We start from the raw sequence: 24,536 nt of genomic DNA, 5'->3' as shown, positions 1-24,536 counted from the left end.
CACCAGCCCCCCTGCCTATCATTCGTTACACAGGCAGAATGCAATCTGCCTATGAAAAATAAGGCAGGTTGCCGTTCTGTCAATACAGAATGCATGGACCCTGTGTTCCTGCAAAGCAGTAGTAGTAAAAGTAGTAAAAGTAGTAAAAGCACCATCAATATACGCTAAATGAGATTCTTTTTTCTTTTTAATATGTAGCAGATTACATATTGGCCTAAACTGATGATTCTTTTTACATTTTTTATTGGATATGTTTTATAGCAGAAAGTAAAAAATATTGAGGTTTTTCAAACTTTTTTGTTTATAGCGCAAAAAATAAAAACCACAGAGGTAATTGAATACCATGAAAAGAAAGCTCCATTTGTGGGGTAAAAATACTCACACACATTTTTTTTTTTTTTTTTTTTGAGTACAGTGTTGCACGACCGCGTAATTGTCAGTTAAAGTAGCCCATTGCCATATCGCAAAAAAAAAAAAAAAAAAAAAAGGCCTGGTAATAAGGGGGATAATTCTTGCAGAGTTGAAGTGGTTAATATGTACCTGTATGGTGGATGGCAAGTCAAATGTTTGTTTACCCCAAGAGACACCCACTTGTGTTGCTATCCATCACTTCCTGGTTTGTGAGATATGGTGTTCCCCATCACCTGGTGTGGTTCTTTCCCCAAGTCTCTATGTCAATAAAGGACACAGTACTCAACATGGTAGCCACAGCAGGCTGTGGGATAGCAGTCATACTTGTATAGCTTGAGAAAATCGAGATTTGATTTGCCACCTACTTTACATGTGAAGTATTAATCTGCTTCTTTTACTCACACCCATGTTCTTTTCCTTTAACCAAGGCAATAGTGGCCCTTTATAGGTTGTAGCCTTTTCTTTTCCTAAAAATAATTGTATGCCCTAATAAAGTGATATAACTGCGTATCTCTGCATCAGAAAATAGTGAGGTGAAGGTAGGCTGGTAAACTCACCATTATCACCATTATTATAAGACCTAGTACTTATTTCAGTGTATGCAACAGGCTGTATTTAAATATTAATGGAGAAATGTGTAATAACTCTATAAAGGATAGCTGAAAAGATAAATCAAAACTCTGTCCTTACTGATAAAAATACTAATATATATACCGGACCTCTAAAGCAGACACAAATATTTTTTAGCTGCTTGGTATGGTTGCTCAGTCCTTTTGCAGCCCAAGTAGTATGCATATGTCATGCCAACCCTAGAAAATAAAGTCAAGTCAGTTTTCTTTAGGCAGATCTGATGCCTGTTCTCTGGCTGGAATATGGGACTGGGACCGGACTAAATGATTGAGTACATTGTAGAATACCTCTGTTTTTTCAATTATTAAATAAAATATGGGTGTGATGAGGTCCAAGCCACAACCAGTGGGGGAACCAACAATTACTCTCTTCATATGCTTCATAGCCTCTGTTTTTTCACTTCAGTTTACTTTTAACCAACAAAAAAGAATACCAATACTGACCCGACTTTAGGAAGCTGAAATTTGATTGGTTGCTGTGAATTGTTGCAGTTGATACTTTTATTGTTGTTATTATTACTTTAGTATACAAGCTCATAGGGTTGTTAACATAATTAGCTGATTTGAGTACATATAACTAATTTTAGTTTTCAGTCTATTTTAGATTGATAGGTAGAAGGTGAATGATTTGATGGAGAACACCTTGTAGGATTTGTGACCCAGATCCAGTTTTATTTGTAGATTAGGTACAGCATCCTAAACAATGATGTTGTCACTTTGCTGCCCATAAAGGATCAGTGTAGCGGGAAATCTGTTTTCTTGACATTTTATAAAGGTAATATTGGCAATGGCATAATATGTGCTTAGTCTACTTATAGTGCTCTGCATTTATATCTCCCCTTTTGGAAAATTCCACATTGTTGTGTTGCAACTTTTCAAACCTCAACCCAAAACTGTGATTTTTTTTATGCACAAAATGGTCCAATTTTGTTATAAAAAATATAATTACCTAAATACATATAAATAAAACAGAAGATTTCTAATTGCATAGGTACTATATTTACATGAACCCATAAATAAACGTTGAAAAAAAAAAAACTGTTGCTTTCAGAGAACATGTAAACAGTTGAGTGAAGCCCAGCTGGGTGCAATAAAAGCGTCATGTGAATTCAAAATAATTGTACCTTTTTCTTGAAAGTCCCATGGTTTATTAGAGGACCGATTTCAACAAACAGCAGCATGAAGGAAAGGGGGCTATCCAAACAAGTCTGGGATAACAGTTTGGAAAAGTCCCTATCAGAGATGAGTTATTAAAAAATATCTCAAGCTTTGAACATCTACAAGGGAAAGAATATAATGCAACTATGATACTAGTATGATACTAAACTTCAGTGACCAGATAAGGAGGACATAAGCAAAATAATGACACCACATATAACTCTGGAGGAGCTGCGGAAATCCACAGCTGAGACAAGAATTTCCTTACATGGAACAATTATAACCAGGAAATTGAACAAAATTAGACTTTGTGGAAGATTGACATGAAGAAAAAAAATGAAATCTTATTTGGATTTTGCATCTGGGAGACACAACAAGAATGTTAAAAAAGGTTCTCTAGCCTGACATGACCTGAAGTGAACTTTCTGGCCCTAGCTCCAAATGCTCTGTGTGATGGAAAGCCAAAACTGCTTGTCGTTCTGAGAACACCATCCTGACAGTAAACCATGTTGGTTGTGTCATTGTGGTTATGCTATACATAATTACAAAATGATTTGAGGTCTTCACTTCACTTATAAGTGTGATCTATTGTCGTGGGCAATCATTTGAAGTAAACACAGTAAAAGAAGTAACGGCTTTGGATTGTCCAGTTGTGATTGTTTACCTTTTACAAATCTTTGAAATGGCTTGAATTTTTGGGACTTTTCATTGTTTCTTGAATATGTTGGACTTTTTACTCATGGTTAAAAGTTTTATGTATAGAATTTGTAGGTAAAAATACAGAATGTTACATAGAAAATTTATTTTACGGAGACATTCGAACTTGATGTATATTGCAACCGCTTGTATTTAGATTATTCTATGGGGTATATGAATAAAGCAGTGAATGTAACATTCACCAAACATTCATTGTAGGTGTACCTTCCTGGTGCATGAATTTCAAATAGCAGGGGCTGACCCACCTGCGTAAAATGTTTGGTAAATATCACATTCCCTGTTTAAAAAAAAAAAAATCCCTACACCCAAAGCTACAATGGAGTGATTTAATACAGGAGCCGGAATGTCTTAAAATGACCCAATCAAAACCTAGGTCTTAATTTAAATGAGCATCTGGAAAGACTTTAAAATTGCAAAAGGCTGTAAAAGATATGGAACCACAGGTTCCAGATGACCAGAGTCAGTATAAAATGAATCATAAAAGTCTAAAAAGTAGTAATAAACCCAAAACCAAACATGTATTAAATTTCATTTCACCAGTTCTTAGATATGGTGGTTGCATTCGTTTTCTTTTTTTAGGCATTTTTTCCCTTTATTTTCACTGGGTAATCCAGCCAGAAAGTCTGTTATTTTTCAACTTATTTTAATAGACCAAGCTGTCCAGACAAAGTTGCAGTTACAGGGCGGAGACAAACCATTTAACACTGTCAGTGATGCTTTTAATGATCAGCTTTTATTCATTTATGTAAAACCTTTATCCTAAAAGGAAACAAACAGATTGCTGTAACTGCTGATAAAGTATTAGTTGGAGTTCAGCTTCAATTTGTGAGTCAAGTCCATATACATTTGTTAGTACATCTAACACTACCCTCCCCCCAGAATGACAATGCTGCCAAAGGTATCTGCTTTATTACTTTATCCAGAATGTAGACACCCTAGGGCAGGTGTGTTACTAGCTAGATCACCAGGTAAAATAAAGGGAAAAACATAAAAAAGGAAAATTAATTTAGCCATCTAAAAATTGGTAGACTACATTATATTACCTTTTTGTTTTTGGGTTTAATATCACTTTAAACAGTAATTGCTGCTAAAGATGGTCCCACAAAGTATTGGGCACTTATTTAACCAAAAAATGTCTTCTTCTAACTTTTTTTTGTAACAATAAAAAGTATTTTGTATTTTAAAAAAAATTAGGTACATATTGGAAGTAAATGGTAAAAAATCAATTAAACCTATTTATATTCCATTTCATGAAACTACAAATTGTGGCGTAAGTATTAGTTCTGTTATTTACTAGTATACATATACCCATTATCAGGTTTCTGGTAATATATTAACGGACTAGCAAAATGGTGCCCATTTCCAAATGGGCAAGGTTCAGAAATTACAAACAATGCTGAAGAAGTGTTTTAGTTGGCAGTATGGCACGTGAAGAGTATTTAAGAGTGGTTATAAACTCCTGAAATGAAAAAATAACAAAGCAAATCCCTCTATGTTGTGTGCAAGCCTCAATCCAAAGCACATAGTGTGATTTATGTCTGCTCTCTCCTCCCTCTGCATGAGTAATTTTTGACAGGTCGACACCAGAGAATTCGGGGGGGGGGGGGGTTGATTGACAGCTTCAGCTGTGCATTTTTCCCTATGAGACTGTGTATAGAGAGGTGTGTGTCCTTTCTCTCCACTCTAAGTTTACACTCAGTTGCCTGCACTATGGCGTGCAGTGTGTGGTGTCAAATCCCCTCCCCCTGCCTTCTGGATTTGAGAAAAAGCATTTGATCTGTGTACTTTGAATGGCTGTGAAGAAGAGAGGGGCACAGATAAACAGGTACAATGTGTGTAGGATCATTTTTTTTATCTCTGTTTATCACTTGAGGCTAGTAAATTCAGTGGGTTTACAACCACTTTAAGGATATGATGGCAGGCAGTGTGTGAAGGAGAGGGGTGTGAAGGCTATAAGGGCAGTAATTACACTTTATTGCCAAAAGTATTGGGACACCTGCCTTTATACGCACATGAACTTTAATGGCATCCCAATCTTAGTCCGTTGTGTGCAATATTGAGTTGGCCCACCCTTTGCAGCTATAATAGTTTGAACTCTTCAGGGAAGGCTGTCCACAAGGTTTAGGAGTGTGTCTATGGGAATACTTGACCATTCTTCCAGAAGCACATTTGTGAGGTCAGTGACTGATGTTCAATGAGAAGGCCTGGCCTGCAGTCTCCTCTCTAAGTCATCCCAAGGGTGTTCTATCAGTTTGAGGTCAGAACTCTGTGCAGGCCAGTCAAGTCCCTCCACCCCAAACTCGCTCGTCCATGTCTTTATGGACCTAGCTTTGTGCACTAGTGCGCAGTTATGTTGGAACAGGAAGGGGCCATCCCCAAACTGTTTTAACAAAGTGGGGAGCATGACATTTTCTAAAATGTCTTGGTATGCAGATGCCCTGAGAGTTCCCTTCACTGGAACTAAGGGGCCAAGACCAACCTCTGCAAACCAACCCCACACCATAATCCATCCTCCACCAAATGATTTGGAGGGGTGGCCCAATACCTTTGGCAACATAGTGTTGATGGGCGAGTTTGGAGTGGAGGAACTTGACTGGTCTCAACCCGATGGAAGAACTTTGAATTCGAGCAGAGACTATGAGCCAGGCCTTCTTGTTCGACATCAGTGCCTGACCTCACAAATGCGCTTCTGGAAGAATGGTAAAATATTCCCATAGACACACTCCTAAACCTTGTGTACAGCCTTCCCAGAAGAGTTGAAGCTGTTATAGCTGCAAAGGGTGGGCCAACTCAATATTGAACCCTACGGACTAAGACTGGGATGCCATTAAAGTTCATGTGCGTGTAATGGCAGGCGTTCCAATACTTTTGGCAATATAGTGTATATTGAGGACAGAAGTGCAGAAGATATTATGAGGGCAGTATGTGCAATAAAGGAGTGTGAAGGGTGAGATGGGCGGTAGTATGTACTATAGAGAAGTGCAGAGTGTATGAGGGTGGCAGTATGTTTAGGAAAAGAATGCAGTGGGTACATGGGTTTGCAGTAGGATAGTAAGAAAGGATAGACAGAAGGATAGGATAATAAGAATACAACTGTAAACAAATTATCCATGACTTATTGTCATAAGTAGTAAGAGCACTAGTATAAAATGATAACTGAAAAAAGAATTGGTTTAATATCCAATAATATTGTGTTATTTAACAGTATATCTGTTTTACTGTTCTTGTATATTAACATTAGTTCCAGCCAGTTTAATGCATATCTTATGTTAAAATAATATTAATAGTACATAAGCTTCATATGTACAGTATTTCATTTTAATTATTTGCTAGGTGTGCTTGCCTGACACAACTGTTCAGTAAGCCAGTGATGAGCAATGACTACAGTATGTGCAAAGTTCAATAATCTTCTAGAGAAGCTAATCAGAAATCCTTGTTGGACTGTACCGACTTCAGTTAATTGAAACCCGATTGGCCATAATGGGCTACTCCTCTTTGCACTACTTTCCAGAATATGGCTAAAATTGGACATTTTTTTCAGTTGGATTAACTAAAGGGTTATGTTTAATGGTTGCTGGCCGTTCTTATTTTTCTAATTTCTCATCATTTTTTGAATTGGGTAACATGAGAGCATTTCATTTCAATGACTTCATGCCAACATGATATTCTCTCAGAAAACATTGCATGTCTTCATGATAGAAATAAAGCATTTTAACTGGACATCCTTACTGAGAGCCTGCAGTGATTATTAGCTCAGTAAGGAATTTTTATGCTGCAATTTTCAATTCTAAAATGTACTTCCATGTAACTCAGTCCTTGGCATCCAAATTGAAATCTTTTGATTAGTGCCTCTCTTGATTTTTCCTATATGCTATAATTAATGTACACTTAGCAGTACATTCTATCCCAACCTAATTTAATAGCTCTTCCCTACACATTACTTTGTCTTGCTCTAGCGCCTGTCATTAGCAAATTGCTCTCACTGTATCAGCCTATCTTCCCAGTTTAAGTGTTTATTTTTCCTTCTCTTTACAATTATTGCATTTTAAACCCAACAAAAGATTTAAAGTACATGTCATCACAAAATAAAAAATATATGCAGTACATCTCTTTAATAAATGCACATTTCCCCAAATGTAATCCCATTATAGACCCTGCAAGCACAGAAAAACACCCGTTGATCTGTCAGAAATGCACTCAACTCCAAAGTCAGACTATGGTCTGATGACACACAGCATTTTGGACTGATGTGTTGTTAGTCCTGCCCAGTTGTCTCCTGCCAAGTAACTGAGACCCACCTATCCTTCCATATCCACTACATAAAGGCTAATTATTCTGTAGTCCCACAAACGACTGGGAAAGCTATTTGAGACAACACAGGAGAGGAGCACTAGATACAGACCAGCTCGAGTAGAGTTTCTAACAGGATCAATAGGTATCTTTTGCATTGATATAACACATATAATATCATGCTTCCTATGACCCAAAAAGACAAAATTTAGGTGCCGCTCAGGTAGAGAAGTAAAGTCCAACTAGACCCCTGTGTGTGCAGGCAAGGATAGGGAGCTTGTCCTAGCTCCAACCTGCAGAAATGTCAAAGGAAAAGATCCATAAGGTGCAGATCATGAAGAAGACTCATGAGTATGAAGTGAGATGAATGTCAGCTTCAGCCCCATTATCAAGCTCCATGGGGCAGAGCGAAATGCGTTGGAGACATGACCTGGCTGGAGTCGGGGCCAAGGCTGCTATTCATCTCACTTCATGTACATGGGTCTGCTTCATGATGTTCCGCCTATGGATCTTTTCCTTTGACAACAAGCTTCCTATGGTATATTTAACAAACCAAAAAGTAGCAAATAAGACCAGTTAATTGTTATGGTTTACCTACAATTTAGGTTTTCACTAGATTTATCACACTTCTGTTGAGCTAGTTCATATTAAATATTTGTCATTAAACGACACCTCCTTACCCCAAACAGATATGCATGCAGTTGTCACTGCTCTCCATTAATAGTGCCTATGTCGATGGGCTTTTGTCTGCTTAGAAGTGCCTCTCCTTATATATAAGTCAGTGGGAGCCCTATGCTACCCTTTTTCCTAATTCTATATGATTAGTCAAAGACAACATGAGTGTTCAAGTTCTCTGATGCAATGTTTGTCTACATTTGACTTTTTTATGCACTGTAACGGTAATGCATTTTCCATATATTATTGTTTATTATACCATTACAACTTTTTTTTTAATATACATCTAGTGAGAGAATTACAGAATCTGCCACTAAAGACTTCCTTCTGAAAATGCTAGTCGCCAGACTACTACACTAAACCTCTAGCTTTAATCATTTATGTATCAGCCAGGAATATGTTTGCAGATCAGGATTCAGGAACATTGAAGAAGTGTCAGAATTGTTTTCAAAGGCAGAACATATTCATTCTCAAATGTTAATATCTGTCAGTACCCCTGATCAATTTGTGCATTTTTATTGGTGGAATAGTGTGGTGATAGTTCACGCACTTTAGGTCCATACACCTAGAACTAAGATGATAACACAATAACACAATAGAGTGATGGTTTGCCTATCCTTTTAGTGGTCAGTTCTAGGTGTATTGAGGGCAGTATTTCTTCCAGTCTCTCTCTTCTCTCAGCTTGAAGTGGAATGTTTCGCTATGATGTCTTTTTGATTACTTAATTATTGAGGTTTGTTTTTTAATATTTTTATTTTTGTTTTTTATTGAGATATAACATGTACAAGAAGAGTTTGGCCAGCCATACATGGACTCAAATTCATGTGGTTCAGCAGGGACTGGCCCAATTTCAATCCGAGTATGGGCAGGGAAGTTGTACAGAGGTTGATTTACCAATTCACTTCTGTACAATCGCCCTGTTGGATTTTTTGCCACTTGATCTGTGCCACCGACTATAGTGTATTCTGACAGTTGGGAAGTCTCCCCGATGTCAGATGTCAGACAGTAGCACAGTGGGAAAGATTCCCACATCCACCCTGATGGGGGATTTACAATGACTGTTGAAACAGTTTAGAAGACATATGTATTAGGTGTGATAAGAGACTGTAAAGGAAAAGAGGAGAAAGGGGGAGAAACATAAATGTATATGAGGCATGGGTGAGGTAGTAAATAATTACAGAATGGGGATTTTTCTTACATTGTCTCCAGTGTACAGCATCTTTTTTAAACATGTCAGTGTTTTTAAAGGACAGGCGGTTGAACCCTATTTTTTTGGATTATGTCATTTTTAGAGGGAAAAGAAAATCTTTTGCCTTTTGCAGTTTCCAAATTGTTAATTTAATTGATGCATAAAACTAAATTAGGTGGTACTAATTAGTTTCAATGTTATAAAATAACTAGTTTAGGAACAGAAATAAAAAAGGTTATGAAATACTTTTTCTTAAGAGGGGTCTGACTTGTGCCTGGCTTTTGGACGGTCTGATATCTGACCTTCTTAAGCATTGTACACGTAATGAGAATATTGGACAAATAATTGTCCGTTTTTTTTGCAAGCTAGTCTCATATCGAAAATGAAGAGGTTACTAAACCAATTAAAAATTCTCGTACGACAGAATACAAATTTGGAGTTGTTATATTGTGTTGTATTGTATTGTAGTGTATTATTTCGTTTCCGAGCATGCGTGGTCTTGCTCTTCCAATATTTTTCATACACATACTGTGCCGATTAAACAAAAACTGTACAATCTGGTATCATACGAAAGTTTCTGTGTTGTCCCTTCAGATAATTTTGGATGAACTGTCGTGATTGGCTCTCGAAAGCTGTGTACTAGCGATCAGATTAGCGTACGATTACTGTGAAAGCAATATTTTTCACCTGGTTTTCTGATCGTGTGTACTAGGCTTTGGTGTGAACTATGGCTAGTCATTTGACTAGAAGGAAGCTGAACATAGACAGTTAGCCTAGGGTGGAATAAAATATAAAGTCAGCCCTTCGTATCTGTACTGTTGTTTCAGATCAGTAAAGCTGGCCATAGATTTCTTTCTTTCAGCCAGTGGACTGATCGAGAAAAACTGAACAGATTTCCTCATCCACACAAAGGAAGTAATAGGGGAATCCTCCCCGCTGTGTTGTTGTACTTTGACAGTGGGAACTCCTCCACTGTCATAATAAACTGATCAGCACTGCAGTCTATACCATTAGATCAACTTCTCATAAAGTAGATGGGTCAAAATTTGTCCAGTCCCTACTGAACAAGCCAAATTTCGACCTATGGCCAGCTTAGGAGAAAATGACTGTTCTACTAATAAGTGCACAGTGTTTACATAAAACAAAGTAAATGCACAAGTAGTTAATGAATATGTTATTGCTGTGTTCAATTTTTATATACCAGATCACATGCAAGGGAATTTAAAAAAAGATTTTCCTTTCCAAAAGACTGCATTCCAAACAGCTTCTAAGTGAAATGATAATTTTTCTTTCTTTTGAAAAACAAAAACAAAAAAAAAAGGATCAATTTTAAACTCTTTAGTAAATCAGTATTGAAACAAGTGAATCACTATGGCAGCCTCTCATTTTCAGAAGGAATGGTCAGCAGTGGCATCTTCCATCTTTTTCTTAAGTACGAGGTGCTACAATATGCAGTTAGCAACCAGGTTTTACTTAAGTATGGTGACCCAAGTGAAAGATAATTTCTGATTGTTGCCTTTTGCCAATTACTGCTGTTTTCCTAACTAAATAAAAGCAAACAATTAGAAATGTGTTTGTTCTGTGTTAATTGCCTTTATGTCACTGCAATTAAATTGACTGTAGTTGTTGTGGTTGCTGTTATTGTGCTGCTGCTGCTACTGCTCCATTGTTGCTTTTTATTGATTTGCCACATACCTTTGTGAAGAAAAAAAAATTATCCTTGATTTAGGTGAATACATCTCTTTATCGTAGTCAATACTCAGGGCGTTGTGGGTTTATGTAGTATATATATATATATATATATATATATTGCCAGGCACCACCTCTATAATGAGAAGTACCCCAGTTTTCATAGAGGAAAGCACACAGAAGTTCTAAATTTAGTGATTCTTCCTGTGTGTATTTTACTGATTACCAATGCCAGAGGAGAAAAGGAAAAGTTTAGAAAACGGCCTTGCAAAAAATATATTTCCTATCTGAAACAACTGAAACATGAATAATTTAATGGAATTCCGATGCTCTTTAGTAATATAAACATATATTACTGGCGTCTTGAGTGGCCATGTGACCACATATTCATAGATGCTTTATATTGATAAGAAAAAGTAAAATAAAATACAAGTACAACATGAGATTATTCTCACATATGTTCTCTTTGTTCTTTTTTTTTTGTTTTTGTGTTTTAGGTGGCCCAATTACTGACCCTGGATTTTATGGTACATATAATGTATTATTTCTATTGTGAGCTGGGTGGGTGAGTGGGAATAAACATATAATTAACTTTTTCATTTAGTTGCTAGAAAACATATCATTAGTAATGCAATAAATAGCAACAAATAGCCATACCATTTCAATATCATATTTCATCAGATATATTATTTTGTGCTTCTGTTGTTGCTGTTTCGTGCTTGTGATTAGTTATGAACCATGGAGTAATTGTCATGGTCACTGTACATGCTATTCCCTTTGACACCCAAGCAATTTAATTCATATACTGAGTTTGAATGGCTAGCAAGATTTGAAATTCACTAGTGAGCATTAGCATCTATAATCTCAGAGTCAAGAGCGATTGCTGTGATGATATCCAGCACTCAATGGACGTTTTGAAGGTGGAAGATAGTAGAGTTAACTTTGCAATGTGTCCATCCCTGGCTATCCCAGATTTAGCATGGGACCCAATGTGGTTGATGTATGAAAGTCTTAATCTGAGTTTGGTCTTCGCTTAGGCATGATTACTTACACAAACCACCAAGCTAAAATAGAGTAAGGATACTACGAAGGCATTGCCTTCAAAAATAAATGGTCTTCTTTAAAGCAATTCTTCACTCACTAGTTCTTCGCCAGTCTTGGGTCCCTGGCTGGGACTCCTTGCAGCTTCCCAGTGAGTCACGCTGTGCTGTGTGAATAGTCCGCAGCCTGCTGTAAGCTGTGACGTGTCCCAGAAGGCTGCAGGCAGGAAGGCGGGGTGCCGAATTTCAGGTGAAATAGCCTAGGTCAGTGATGGGGAACCTCGGCACCCCAGATGTTTTGAAACTACATTTCCCACGATGCTCAACTATACTGCAGAGTGCATGAGCTTTATGGGAGATGTAGTTCCAAAAGGTCCAAAAGGTGCCAAGGTTCGCCATCACTTGCCTATGCCATCTACTGCCACCAGAAAAAAAAAAGGTCCAAAAGAAAAAGGTAGGATATAAAGTGGAACTTCCTTTTAGGGCGAAAAGCTTTGCCAATGTGTACAAAAACTGCTGTCAAAATGTGTGTTATATCGATAAACAAAAGCCCTTCCTATCTTCCCTACAGAGCTCCTATTTACCATTAGGCGCTGCCATATTGCTTATTTCACAGTGTAGAGGAGGAAAACCTAGGCTATTCGTAATAGCTTACCCATCAAAGACACCTTTACCCTTTGTATGACAGTCAGGAGGATTCAAAAGCCAGTACCTGGGAGGGGAGGGGGAGAGTTGGAGTCCTAGCTGTCCATTTTTCACAAAAAGTCAACAACAGCATATTGGTTACCATGCGTTTTATTATACTTGGGCTGTACTTTTTGGGAAACAAAGGAGTGGGTTTGAAACAGTTGGTGGAGCAAACCGTGAAAGTACAATTTTAATTATATGTTTGGAGAAGCGAAAGCTTCCCTTTAATGAGGCAAAAATCCTTGTGCAAAGCACAGAATCCAATAGTAACCAGGAATCAGCTTTAATTATTCTAATTGCCCCATAATGATAAATGGTAAAATATTGGTTGCTGTTGGTTGTTGCACTTGTTACATTGTCATTTCTCTTCTTTTTTTTTTTTTGGACTGTAGTATGCATCATTTTGTGTCATACTGCACTCGCTTACAATAAATTGGCCTCCTATGTCTGGCAAGTGTATTTTTCTCATTCCTTGGTTTATAAACATGTGATATCTAAATTACTAATAAATCCTCAGCGTTTTTAGTTTAGCATATTAAGCATAGTAAAATTAATATTCCCTAGGTGTTTAAATTCTTACCCCAGCACTTGCAGTTCACAACTTTTTAGTGCTACTGGCTCCTGCTCTCCCAGTGCTGCTTCCCTAAACTAAACTCCCTAAAAGACAGAGAAGTTTGCAGCCAGTCTGTTAACTTGGTGAAGGGAAGAAGTGGGGGAAGCAGGGGAGTGCCCTGCCATTCTAGACTGTGTGTTTCTAATAATGCACACTGTGTAGGGAGACACAACACTAGTCCTTGCATACGAGGGTGACTCCATAGGATGCAGCAAGAAAAAGGAGTCACCCTGAAACAGGAAATCTGGAGCAGCAGTGATGACACTGCTTAAACTGAAACAGAAGCAAAGATTAAAAGATAAAGAAGCATATTTAGTAAGTGATTAAGGAAGAACTCTGGGCAAAATGTTTTTTCTCTCATGTGGGGCTGTGCCCCCATTGCATAGGTTAACATCTTTTATTTTCTTTACCTTTGATTCAGTATTCTTTACAAAGGGAAGCTTCACCACATTCACTAAGCTCGGGGTAATATTAGTACAGCTGCACTTGCAAAGTGCACAGTCTATTTGCCTATAGTAAATCAACCCATAATTAAACATAATATGACTTTAGGTATATTTTAAACTAGGAAGACTTCAAGAAAAAATAGGATACTAAAGTTATTGATTTATAGCTTTATATAACTAAAAACGTAGGTTATTACTAATATACTTTATTTTAACATGACTCATAGAGGTTGATTTACTAAAGACAAATAGACTGTGTTCTTTGCAAGTACAGATGCACACTTTTTTCTTAAAAAATGTAAATGTGGTAAAGCTTTAGGGTCCTTTCACACGGCTTTCTGCCCGGCGGACTCCGTTTTGCTAAGCAGGTATCGATCTGCCGATCCCCGCTGAGTAGATGGATGACAGCTCTGTCTTTGCTTATTTTGCAGAGACGGAGCTGTCAGATCCCTCTCTCCTCTATGGGGAGATTGAATGAAAATGGACCGCCTGTCCGTTTTCATCTGATCCCATCCGATCCGATCCTCCAGGCGGATGAAAAATAGGGTTTCCATCCGTCTGGATTTCACCGACAGGATTGGATTGGAGAGCAGCGGGTGTCAGCGGATATGTCATCACTGACATCTGCTGCCTCATAGGGGTGCATGGAGCATCCGTTCAGGTCCGCCTGAAAAAACTGACAGGCAGACCGGATCGGAAAGCCGTGTGAAAGGGCCCTAACTTTGTGAAGTATACCCAATCAGGTACAAGGAAAATAACAAAAAAAAATTGTTTGTAAATGATTGGATGATGGGAATCAACAGAGCTTAACCACATTCACTAAGCTCTGGGGAAAATGAGTGGAACTGCACTTGGAAAGTGCAAAGTCTATTTGCCTTTCGTAAATCAACCAAATAGTAGCAAAGTGTCTGTATATGTAGTCTATAAGAATTCTATAATGATTTTAGCAATATCCAGGTTTCTTGGTAGTCCATATAATAGTGTCAGTTAAAAATTCCTGGGAACTGGAATAGAATGTTTTTAGATCTCTAGTCTCACTGCAGACTAGGTGGGTCCGTGATGTGTATTCTTAGGCTTGTTCTTTTTATTACTATTGGAATATCTAATATTAGAAAAAAAAACTATTGGCACAGTAAAAGTTCTCATCTTGTAAAGCTTCGGCAGAAAGCATTTGTTCTACTGCTGAGAAATTTTGCTTCTGATCCAGCATTAGTTTAATCCCAAGATATCTAAGTTTGACTTGACATCAAAGTTAGTTTACTTCTATGGGCTAGAAAGCCTTTTGAACACTGCTTTGGATAGTTTTCCAAATTTCTGTTAATTAAAATGAATATAACACATGGAAATGGTTTATATGAAGTTTAGTAAGTTTTCTTGGGTAATGTATATTAAAACATATAGAATTTAAAATAACTGTAAAGGTATTTTTTTTAAATAACAAACATGTCATACTTACCTGCTCTGTGTAATGATTGTGCACAGAGCAGCCCCAATCCTCCTCTTCTTGGGTCCTTGGCTGGTGCTGCTGGCTCCTCCTCATCTATTTATGCTAGCTTGATCCTGAGCCAGGCTGTGTGTGTCTCTGTAGACACACACACAGTGCGGTTCGTCCCTACCCCTGTCGTTTCGCCACTGGATTTGACTGACAGCAGTGGGATCCAATGGATCCCGCTGCTCTCACTGAGTCCAGTGAGGAGAGAGAGAGCAGAACTGCTGCTCTTGTGCACAGCGGTGAATCAAGATCAGGCTCACGTAAGTATCTGGGGGGGCTGACAATGAATTTTTTTTTTTTTACCTTAATGTATAGAATGCATTAAGGTAAAAGCATTTCAGCCTTTACAACTACTTTAATGGCTTTGTTGTCTTAGTATATCTTTTTTAATGCTAGTGGTCTGCACACAGCTTCATGGAAAGGTCAGTTAAAGTAGACCTGTCACAAATTTTGCAATTCTGGCTTTACTTTATTTCAAATACATTTTTTGATATTTATCCACATGTGATCAAATGGTCCGTGTGTCCCCTAATTTTTTTCCTTTGTTCTCCATTCTTTTTTTTCCGGCCGCCACTACCATTCATCTGACTTCTGTCTGAGTCAGAAGACACAAAAGTAAACTCTGGCAATATGCCAGTTTTTTATCAGGAGAGGCAGAAAATATTTATCTGTTTCATCTAGAGCAATAAGGTAAAAGCTAAGTTCATGCAGGTCTACTAACGGGTATATTTCAGTAAAACTAATTTTTTTTTTTTTAAATAGTTTTTTTTTTCCCATGACCAGCATTATAACTGTATATGAAATAAAGCTCTAAATGTTCTCAATGATCCCCTTTTTTTTACTCATTTGGGTTCCTGTAATAATCCACTGAGCCAACCAGTGTAGGTCAGGTAGTTACTATGGCTGATAGCATAATAGACACTCTTTAGCTCTAGCTCTATAAAAGAAAATGAATCTCTACATATGTGCCTGCACTCTCTGTCATGTGAAAACAGCTTTAGCGTTAAAAGTAAGATCATTATAAAACAACAAAGCAAAAACAGCTGTTAATCACTTACCGACCAGCCGCCGTAGTTTTACTGTAGCAGGTTTGCTCTGTCCCACGAAATGACATACCTGTACTTTTCTTTGTGGGACAGCTAGTAGCCACAGGGGGAGTCAATCAGTGGGCCGGGCGGCCGCGACCACTTCCCTTGGAGACAGAACGGCGGTCTGCCATTGTAAATATGGCAGACTGCTGTTCTTCCAGTTATGAACAAAGGGATCTTGTGTTCCTCATATCTAGGAACACATGTCTCTGTGTTAATGCAGAAAGCCCCCCCCCCCCCCACAGTTAAAAAGCATCCCCTAGTGACACATTTAACCCTTTGATCGTCCCTAGTGTTAACCCCTTCCCTGCCAGTGTCATTAGTACAGTAACAGTGCATATGTTTAGCACTGATTACTGTAGTCACTAGTCCCCCCAAAAGGGTCAAAAATGGCAGTTAGGTGTCCCATCTGTACGCTGCAATGTTGCAGTCCCGCTAAAAATGCCTGATCGCCACCATTACTAGTAAAAAAGTAAGTAAATAAATAAAAATTACATAAATCTTTCCCGTAGTTTGTAGATGCGATAACTTTTTGCGCAAACCAATCAATATACACTTATTGGGATTTTTTTACCAAAAATATGTAGCAGAATACAGATTGGCAAAAAAAAAATTAGATTTTTACATTTTTTTTCATTGGGAATGTTATATAGCAGAAAGTAAAAAATATTGTTTTTTTTTTCACAATTGTCGCTCTTTATTTGTTTATAGCGCAAAAACAAAAATTGCAGAGGTGATCAAATACCACCAAAAGAAAGCTCTATTTGTGGGGAAAAAAGGACATCAATTTTATTGGGATACAGCGTTGCATGACCGCGCAATTGTCAGTTAAAATAACGCAGTGCCGTGTCGCAAAAAATGGCCTGGTCATTAAGGGGGTAAATCCTTCCGGTCCAGAAGTGGTTAAATGAATTATGCAATATATTTATTTACAGTGCCAACAAAAATGTGAATTTCCATATTTTTTCCCATTATTTTATTATATAAAAAGATAATAAAAAAAATGATCAATATGTTGTATCTGAAAATTTCTGAGTGATGGGATTCATTACCTTTCCTCCTATGTGACAAAATTGCTCTTTAGTGATTGGTCTTTGAGGCATCCAGTCCTTTTACAGGGGGCAGGAGAGAGTTCTCATGCCTATGTAAGCCCCAAGTGGTGAGCTTACAAAAGAGGGCTGGCCATATACAGTATTATTCAATTCTCTTTGTACAATTTTTTTTTAGATTTACCAAAACCATATAATTCACTTTCAATTTTGTATGCAATCAGACAGGCCCTTGCACTACATAGTTGAAGGTAATTTTAAAGTAAATTGAATAAGAAAATTGTGTATAGGTATGGTCAGCCTTACTCTTATAGTCAGAGTGGTGGGGTAGCAAAGGATAGTTCATGATGTGAAGCTGGGAAAGATAGCAGTAAAGTAAATCTGTTGCTTGGCCCAGTATGGACAAAACACGTTTTATCCTAAGGACAGTGTTTAATGGCATATCTGACAATTATAGCTGTGGCTAAAAAAAAAAAAATGGAGGACTTACAAAATGTACCACCTGTGTGTAATTTTGATTTCTTGTTAGTCTTCTTTTCCACTTTCCTTGGACACTCACAATACCCTTTATAGAATTTAAACTAGCATGTACTTTATTGACAGGTGAAATCTTGTATTTTTATTGTGTATATACCTTTCTCATCATCGCTTATTTTTGCATTTGGTTGCTTTTTATTGCTTCCAGCTTTTTTCTGTTTTCATACAAAAATTGCTCACCTCCTATCATTTTCATTGTACAACACTGTCCCAGAGTGCTTTTGGAGTGTCTTGTTAGTGTCTGAGTAATATTCACCTGTCTCTGTATCATGTAAATGCTTACACCTTTGCTCCCATAAAAGAACATTGTTTTGAACTTGTGCCACTATGCAGGTAGTCTCTACATTTGTCAAGCAACGTAGAATGTCATAGTGGCTATTAGCACTGAATGAAAACACTTCCTGAGCTTCTAGAAAGAGATCAAAAATGTTCCAGGGAAAAGTATTTGCTTTCATTTTGTTTTTAGTCAAAGTGGAGCAACCCTTTAAATGTGTTTATTAAGATAATTACAATTCTTCAGAGCTTTGGAAGGTTAAGAAAAAAATTGTCATCATGGCAGCAACCCCAAAATCATTGCACTGTACCATCATCAATGCTTTACAGATCCTTAATGTACCCTTGGGAGCATTTTTATCCCTTCATTGAATTTTAAAAGCCATCCACTGTACTTTAATTCATGCTTTTGCCTCAGAAAAAGTCTAGATTTTGTTTGGCTACATTTGAAACCTTGCCTGTTGCCAAACTACTTTCTCATAGACACAGTGGAATAAATTACATAAATGCATCATGACATTAGAGCATAATGATTTACAGTTTTCCATTTGTATCAGGACATAAGTGTTTATTGCGTATTTTATTCCTCCCTTTCAATGCTGTTCAGACTTGTGCATTGTAAACTGAGCAGTGAGCACATAGCATTAAGCAAGTCTCTTCCGGATATGTCATGAAAAGTATATTATCAGATAAAATTCAGCATGTAATCTGGCGTTCTCTTTAAACTTTATACATGCAGTGACTGACTGACTAACCCAAGCAGTGCAATAACTCATTAATATTGACCATTTTCATCATACTTTGCTTTTCACAATCAACTTCTCCCCTGTACATACCAAAATGCACCAGTTACTAGTCACTTCCAATTAATGGCCACTGATTTTACCTGTTGTGGGCAATCTGTTTGATTTTGGTAGTATCAGCCAAGCCAACGATATCGTTAGCGATGACCAGTAATATGGTTAATAAAACAAGATGGATATATTTTACAGTACATTCCCTCTTGTACTACCCCAAGCTACTGAATTTTCTTACCTCCATCACTAGTTTTAAACATGTACACAGTTTTTAGATTTTAAAGAGTCAAGCATTCATTTGCAGACTCTTTCAAGTAGTATTAAACCCTCAGCAATTTTAGCTTGAAGGAGAAGCTTGGGGTTGTTAAAAAAACAAACCTACATGCTCACCTCCATGCTGCAACATTGGTGTGAGGCTGAAGCTGCCCCTCATTGGCTCTAAGCCTGAGAACTGAGTGATCACATGCCAGCTGTTAGCTCAGTTCTTGGTCAGCTCTAAGCAGAGAGCAGTGACTGTAAGGGTCCTTTCACACAGGGCGGTCTGTATTTTCCTCCGCTCAGGCACTTTTTTTTTTTTTAAACGGACACGGATGACACTTTGGAGTGTCCGTTCAATAAGTCTGTTTATCATCCCATCCGTTTGCGTATGATAAACGGAGATAATGTATGTCAATTGGATTGCGGATGTCAGCGGATGACACCACTGACATCCATTTTTGCGTCTGTTTCGTTTTTTAAACGGAAGAAAAATAGGGTTCTCTTCCGTTCCAAAAACGTAACTGATCGAAGAGGACGCAAATCAGATGTCAGTGGATGGTCATCCGCTGACATCCGCAATCCCATTGACATGCATTCTGTCCTTTTTTTATCCGCAAATGGATGGGATGAAAAACGGACATACGGACCGCCCGTGTGAAAGGACCCTAAGTCACTGATTTCTGCTCTGACTCTCCAGCGCTTAATGGAGTGCCAGGCTGGGGAAGGGGCAGAAACGTACTAGCTCTGGCTCCCCACTAGCTATCGATTAGCATTTGGGTGAATCCCAACAATATGGCCAATAGGGATCCTTCTAGAGCCTGCAGCTCTGGGAAGTCAGCTGTCAGTAGATCTTAGCCCAATGTTGGCTGATTCTTGGTCACAGTAGAGCACAAGAAAGTGCACTCATGTGAAGCTTTACCCATACTTCTCTTTTAATACACTGAACACAATAAAATAATCATTACCCAGTAAACAATGTCTTAAAATTCCTACTCCAGAGCTTGCAGTTTACAATTCTCAGCCATACTTCTCTTTTAAAACACTGAACACCATAAAATAAACATTACCCAGTAAACAATGTCTTAAAATTCCTACCCCAGAGCTTGCAGTTTACAATTCTCAGTGTTGCTGGCTCCTGCTCTCTGTTTCCCTGGACCTCTTGGCTTAACAGGAAAGAGTAAACAGTGGGCAGTGCAGTCTCCAGTCAGTCTGTTAGCTTAGAGAAGGGTTAGGAATGGAGGAACAGGGGAGTGCCTTACAATCCTAGGCTATATGGCTGTGTGTTTCTATTGGTGTGCACTGTGTAGGGAGACACAACTCTGGTCCCTGAATGCAAGGGTGACTCCATAGGATGCTGCAAGAAAAAGGTGACATTCTGAAATAGAAAACCTGGGGCAGTGGTTATGGCACCAACTTAAACAGGAGAAAGCCAAGGATTAGAAGATAAAGAAGCTGCATGCTTAGTAAATGATTACATCAGCTGGTGAAAGTGCTAAAAAAAACTGAGGGTTTAATATCACTTTACCTTTCTAGTGTATTATTTAAGTGTCAGAAATATTCTGTAGATGAATCCTAATAAACTTTGTAAATGTGAGATATGTGTATAGTATGTACAGTGCCATGAACAATACAGTTCATCCGTTCCAATCCAATATATCCATCCAATGTAACTGATGCTGCTAAATGTACTGCAATTATTGATTAATGATGTGTTCTAACAGTAACTTCCACTCTCTCTATTTTAAGATTACGAGACCACCTCTAATGATATTGGGGGAACCAGCACAGACAATAGCAATGGAGTCACGTCTACAGATTTCTCTAATGAAGGGAATGAAGACAGCATTACAGTATGTGTAAACTAAGAAATGTTTTATGAGTTATTCTGTATGTGTCACAGAACAACACATTTTGGGGTTTAGGTTAGAAACCCTAAAAGTGTTTGCCCAATCCTGCAGCAACCTCCAAAACCCCAATGTCATGGCTAAATGCCAGACTGCTCTGACAAGGCTTTGACTCTTCTCTTGGTAGTGTTTGAGCTTGCTGCTAAACCTCACACTAGAGGCCTATCACTATAATGAGCAGCCTTGCTGGCCAATATGAATGCAATTGAGGCAATAAGAGATGGCAAGGTTTAGCACTATCAGGAAGTGCTAAAGCTTTGCCTGTTATAAGCGCCTGTGATTTGGCTGTGGATAGGAAGGTTTTGGAGGTTGCTGCAGATATATGGAAGCTATAGGGAACACAACCTAGCTGCTATGTAGTTCAGTTTTATATATGATGTAGTGCAACAGTCCATCCCACTTCCTGTCATCAGCATCATGGTGATCTTGATACAAACCTTCTGGTGAATCTGAGAAACCTACTTAGGGCTCCTTGCTTACAGTCCTAAGTAAATTTTCATAGTCAATCAGTTTCAGTCTTGACTTTGAGGTTTGTATGTGGTTGGTTATGTATGCATCCTAGAGGAAGAGAGAGGAAGTTGCACAGCTCAGGCTTGAGGAAGGGCATCAGCAATATACTCCTACTGCTCCAGAATGGAAGTGTGCATGCTTAGAGATGTTTTAGGCCCATACATTATGCTGGATCATCTCATTTACATGAGTACCCTTAGGTTAGATAGAGCAAAGCAGTCTAGAAAATTCATCAGAAATAATATAATTTGATCAAAACTTTCTGTTAGCCAACAATTCCTAAAATATTTACTTCAAGAGGAATATTTTTTTTATTTAAATGACTAATAATAATAGTAAATGCTGAAGTGTTGGCGTAGTAGTTATTTTATCATATGATCTGTATATAATTAGCTTTGTAATATAGTATTTTAAATATTAGGTCGACTGATCGAGGTTTGAAATGTTTTGCAGTTGTGGAAATTTACATTGTTTACATTTTGTTTTGTTTTGCAGGTTTATGTGGTTGTTGGTATTGCAGCATTGGTATGCACTGGTCTGGTTATAATGCTGGTCATCTTAAAGTTTGGAAGACATTCCAAGTTTGGACTAAAAGGTAGGAAGCGCTGATATTTAATACTGTTTTCTGTAAAGGTTGTCTGATTACAAGATCTTTTGATGTCCGCAATGCAGTAAATTTAAAGTGCTTGTTTGGCACTATAAAAATAGAAGGGTAAATGATGTCTTACATTCTATGGCTTTGGTTAACTCAGTATGTTTACTCATTTTTATGGATATCATTTGGTGCTCTGCTCATGAATACACGTAAAACAAGTTATAACATTTTCCATTCTGTACAAGTCTATGGGGATGCAAAATCCGCTTGTAGCAGGTCAAATGCAATTCGGAAGGAGGTCTACTGCAGGTCAAAAACATTTGTCATTGAAGTTTGAATGATCGCAGTGTCAAACCGATGTCAAACTGATGCCGTTGACGTGCCCATAGCCTGTTGACTTAGGTCCTAAGCCTTGTATTCTCGTCATTGAAACTAAACTTGTCTCCTAGTACATAATAATTCAGTGTTGGCAGCCTTACAACTGACGGCATGACTGTCATAGCAGCTGATGAGTAGAGTGAGGGGCATAAAGGTGAAAAAGCCTGGTCTAGCATCTACTTCATTGCCATTTACAATTGAAGCTTCCTCTGAGATCCTTGATAGCAGAGACAAATACCATTTTCATTAGTATGACATGCAGCTGATTTGTCTTAGGTCATAAATGTTTTAATATCTGCACTAAGCCCCCAGATCCATATATTTGTGGTTGGGTGCTGTTGTACAAGTTGCAATAGCCTACACAATATTTCAGTGCAGTGACATGTTAATATGTTGTTTTTCCCTTCCATATAAATGCCTAAATCTCAAATATTAAGGTGTAACTCAAGGCAAAACTTTTTTTGTAGTTTTGCATTAGAACACCTGTCAGTTTTTATTACTGTCTATACCCCTGTTAGGGAGATTTGCCCTCTCTATTTGTCCTGTTTACCATGCTCTATAGTGAAAGTAAAAGAAAATCCAATATTTTGGGCTCACAGCAGAACAATAACAAGTGGGAAATCTTCCAATGAGGACTTCTGGTGATCCGGGTGACACACCAGGATTCCCTCACTTCTTGTTTTGGCTATGGGACAGGAAGTGAAAGGAAATCTTCCATATGGGACACAGATGGCAAAAAAAAAACTGACAGGGGTCCCTTCTTGGAATGAATAAAACAAGACGAAAAAAAAAATGTTTTCCCTTTAACTATTGCACAATTATATAAACTATACCCTACGTATTGGAGATAGTCAAAATGCAGATATATTATTTTCACACTTCTCCAAATTCCAAACTTTGCTTTGACATTTTTTTTTCCGGAAACAACCTCCATCCTTAACTTTGGCGTGCCTATTCAGCATATGACATACAATTTGCTAGTTAAACATCCCTGAAGCAATGACGCTGTCCCAGGCCTCAGCTGTCAGTGGTCAATTAGATAGAGCATTGTATACTGTGGAATGTACACAACTCTCTCCCGAGTGACAGTTCCTTATTTCACAGCCCACTCTTGTTCACTGCAGCACAGATGTCAAGTAGACTTTGCCGAGAGGTGCCTCCAGGTATATCAGAGGTCTTTCTGTTTACCTAGACTGGTGAGATCTGAATTAGCTCAAAGACTTCAGGACTTAATATTTCGCTTACATGTTTCCATATTGCTTTTCTAACACATATAACAAATGCTTAGTTGCTTTATTTGCTTTAAATGTCTCCTAATTGTTATGGACAAACATTCAGTGATACACTTTCATTCACTTTTACTTTAGTGGGAAAAAGAGTGATAAAAGATATTAATGCTACTTTTCAACATAAAGATTCCTGCTCTTGTATAAAGTAATGCATTAGAGTTTATTTAGCTACTGAGCTTTATTATTTTATTATATATTTTATAATATAATATAATATAATATATAATATAAGATATATAAAATATAATTATTTTTAATTGCACCAGTAGACTTTGCCTAAACCCGTTATAGTTTTCAGGGTGAACCCAGGAAGCAACTGAAGAAATGTAAAAAAAAAAAAAAGTTAAAAAAAAAGAAAAGAAAAACTAACTATACCATAATATATACTTACTAACGCTAGCAGCATAAGTATTACAACTAGTTAGTGCTGATTGAGGCAGTTTAGTTCAACTTTTAACATAAAATGTTTACTATATATTAAAAGCCTAATGTACTCATAGGCATGATCATCTGATGTTTATGACAACCTTTATTTATTATTAGCATATGTCAAAAAGGTTACTTTCATGAAAATTAAGTAATCAGATCTAGTAACAGCACAAAGTGTAGCAATGAAATGGGAAGTATGAACAGCAGGTTAGATTCTATAGTTCAGCTTAAAGTGATACTAAAGGCTTTTTTTATAGGATAAACATGGTACACAGCAGCCCTGATCCTCCTCTTCTCAGGTCCCCCATTGGTGCTCTGGGCTCCCCCCGCCAAACTCCCCCATAGCAAGCCATTTGCTATGGGGCAGTTATGTGTGCTCGCTCCCAAGCTCCA

At 37.8% G+C, this 24,536-nt stretch overlaps 1 protein-coding gene across 3 annotated transcripts in view; it reads left to right on the top strand.

The window, feature by feature from the left end:
- Positions 1 to 24,536, top strand: part of NTRK2 (neurotrophic receptor tyrosine kinase 2) — a 305,915-nt gene that overhangs the window by 72,325 nt on the left and 209,054 nt on the right. For 2 of the 3 annotated variants that reach the window (XM_082261135.1, XM_082261134.1), the window contains exons 10-12: positions 11,256 to 11,285; positions 20,785 to 20,888; positions 21,948 to 22,047. In XM_082261135.1, coding sequence (XP_082117261.1) covers positions 11,256 to 11,285; positions 20,785 to 20,888; positions 21,948 to 22,047 — 234 coding nt within the window. The remainder of the gene's footprint in view (positions 1 to 11,255; positions 11,286 to 20,784; positions 20,889 to 21,947; positions 22,048 to 24,536) is intronic. The other variant, XM_082261136.1, reaches the window with a different exon arrangement.

The sequence above is a fragment of the Pelophylax lessonae genome (assembly GCF_965119305.1).
Source record: "Pelophylax lessonae genome assembly, chromosome: 1".
Lineage (NCBI taxonomy): Eukaryota > Metazoa > Chordata > Amphibia > Anura > Ranidae > Pelophylax > Pelophylax lessonae.
This window is presented reverse-complemented; position numbering and strand designations above follow the sequence as displayed.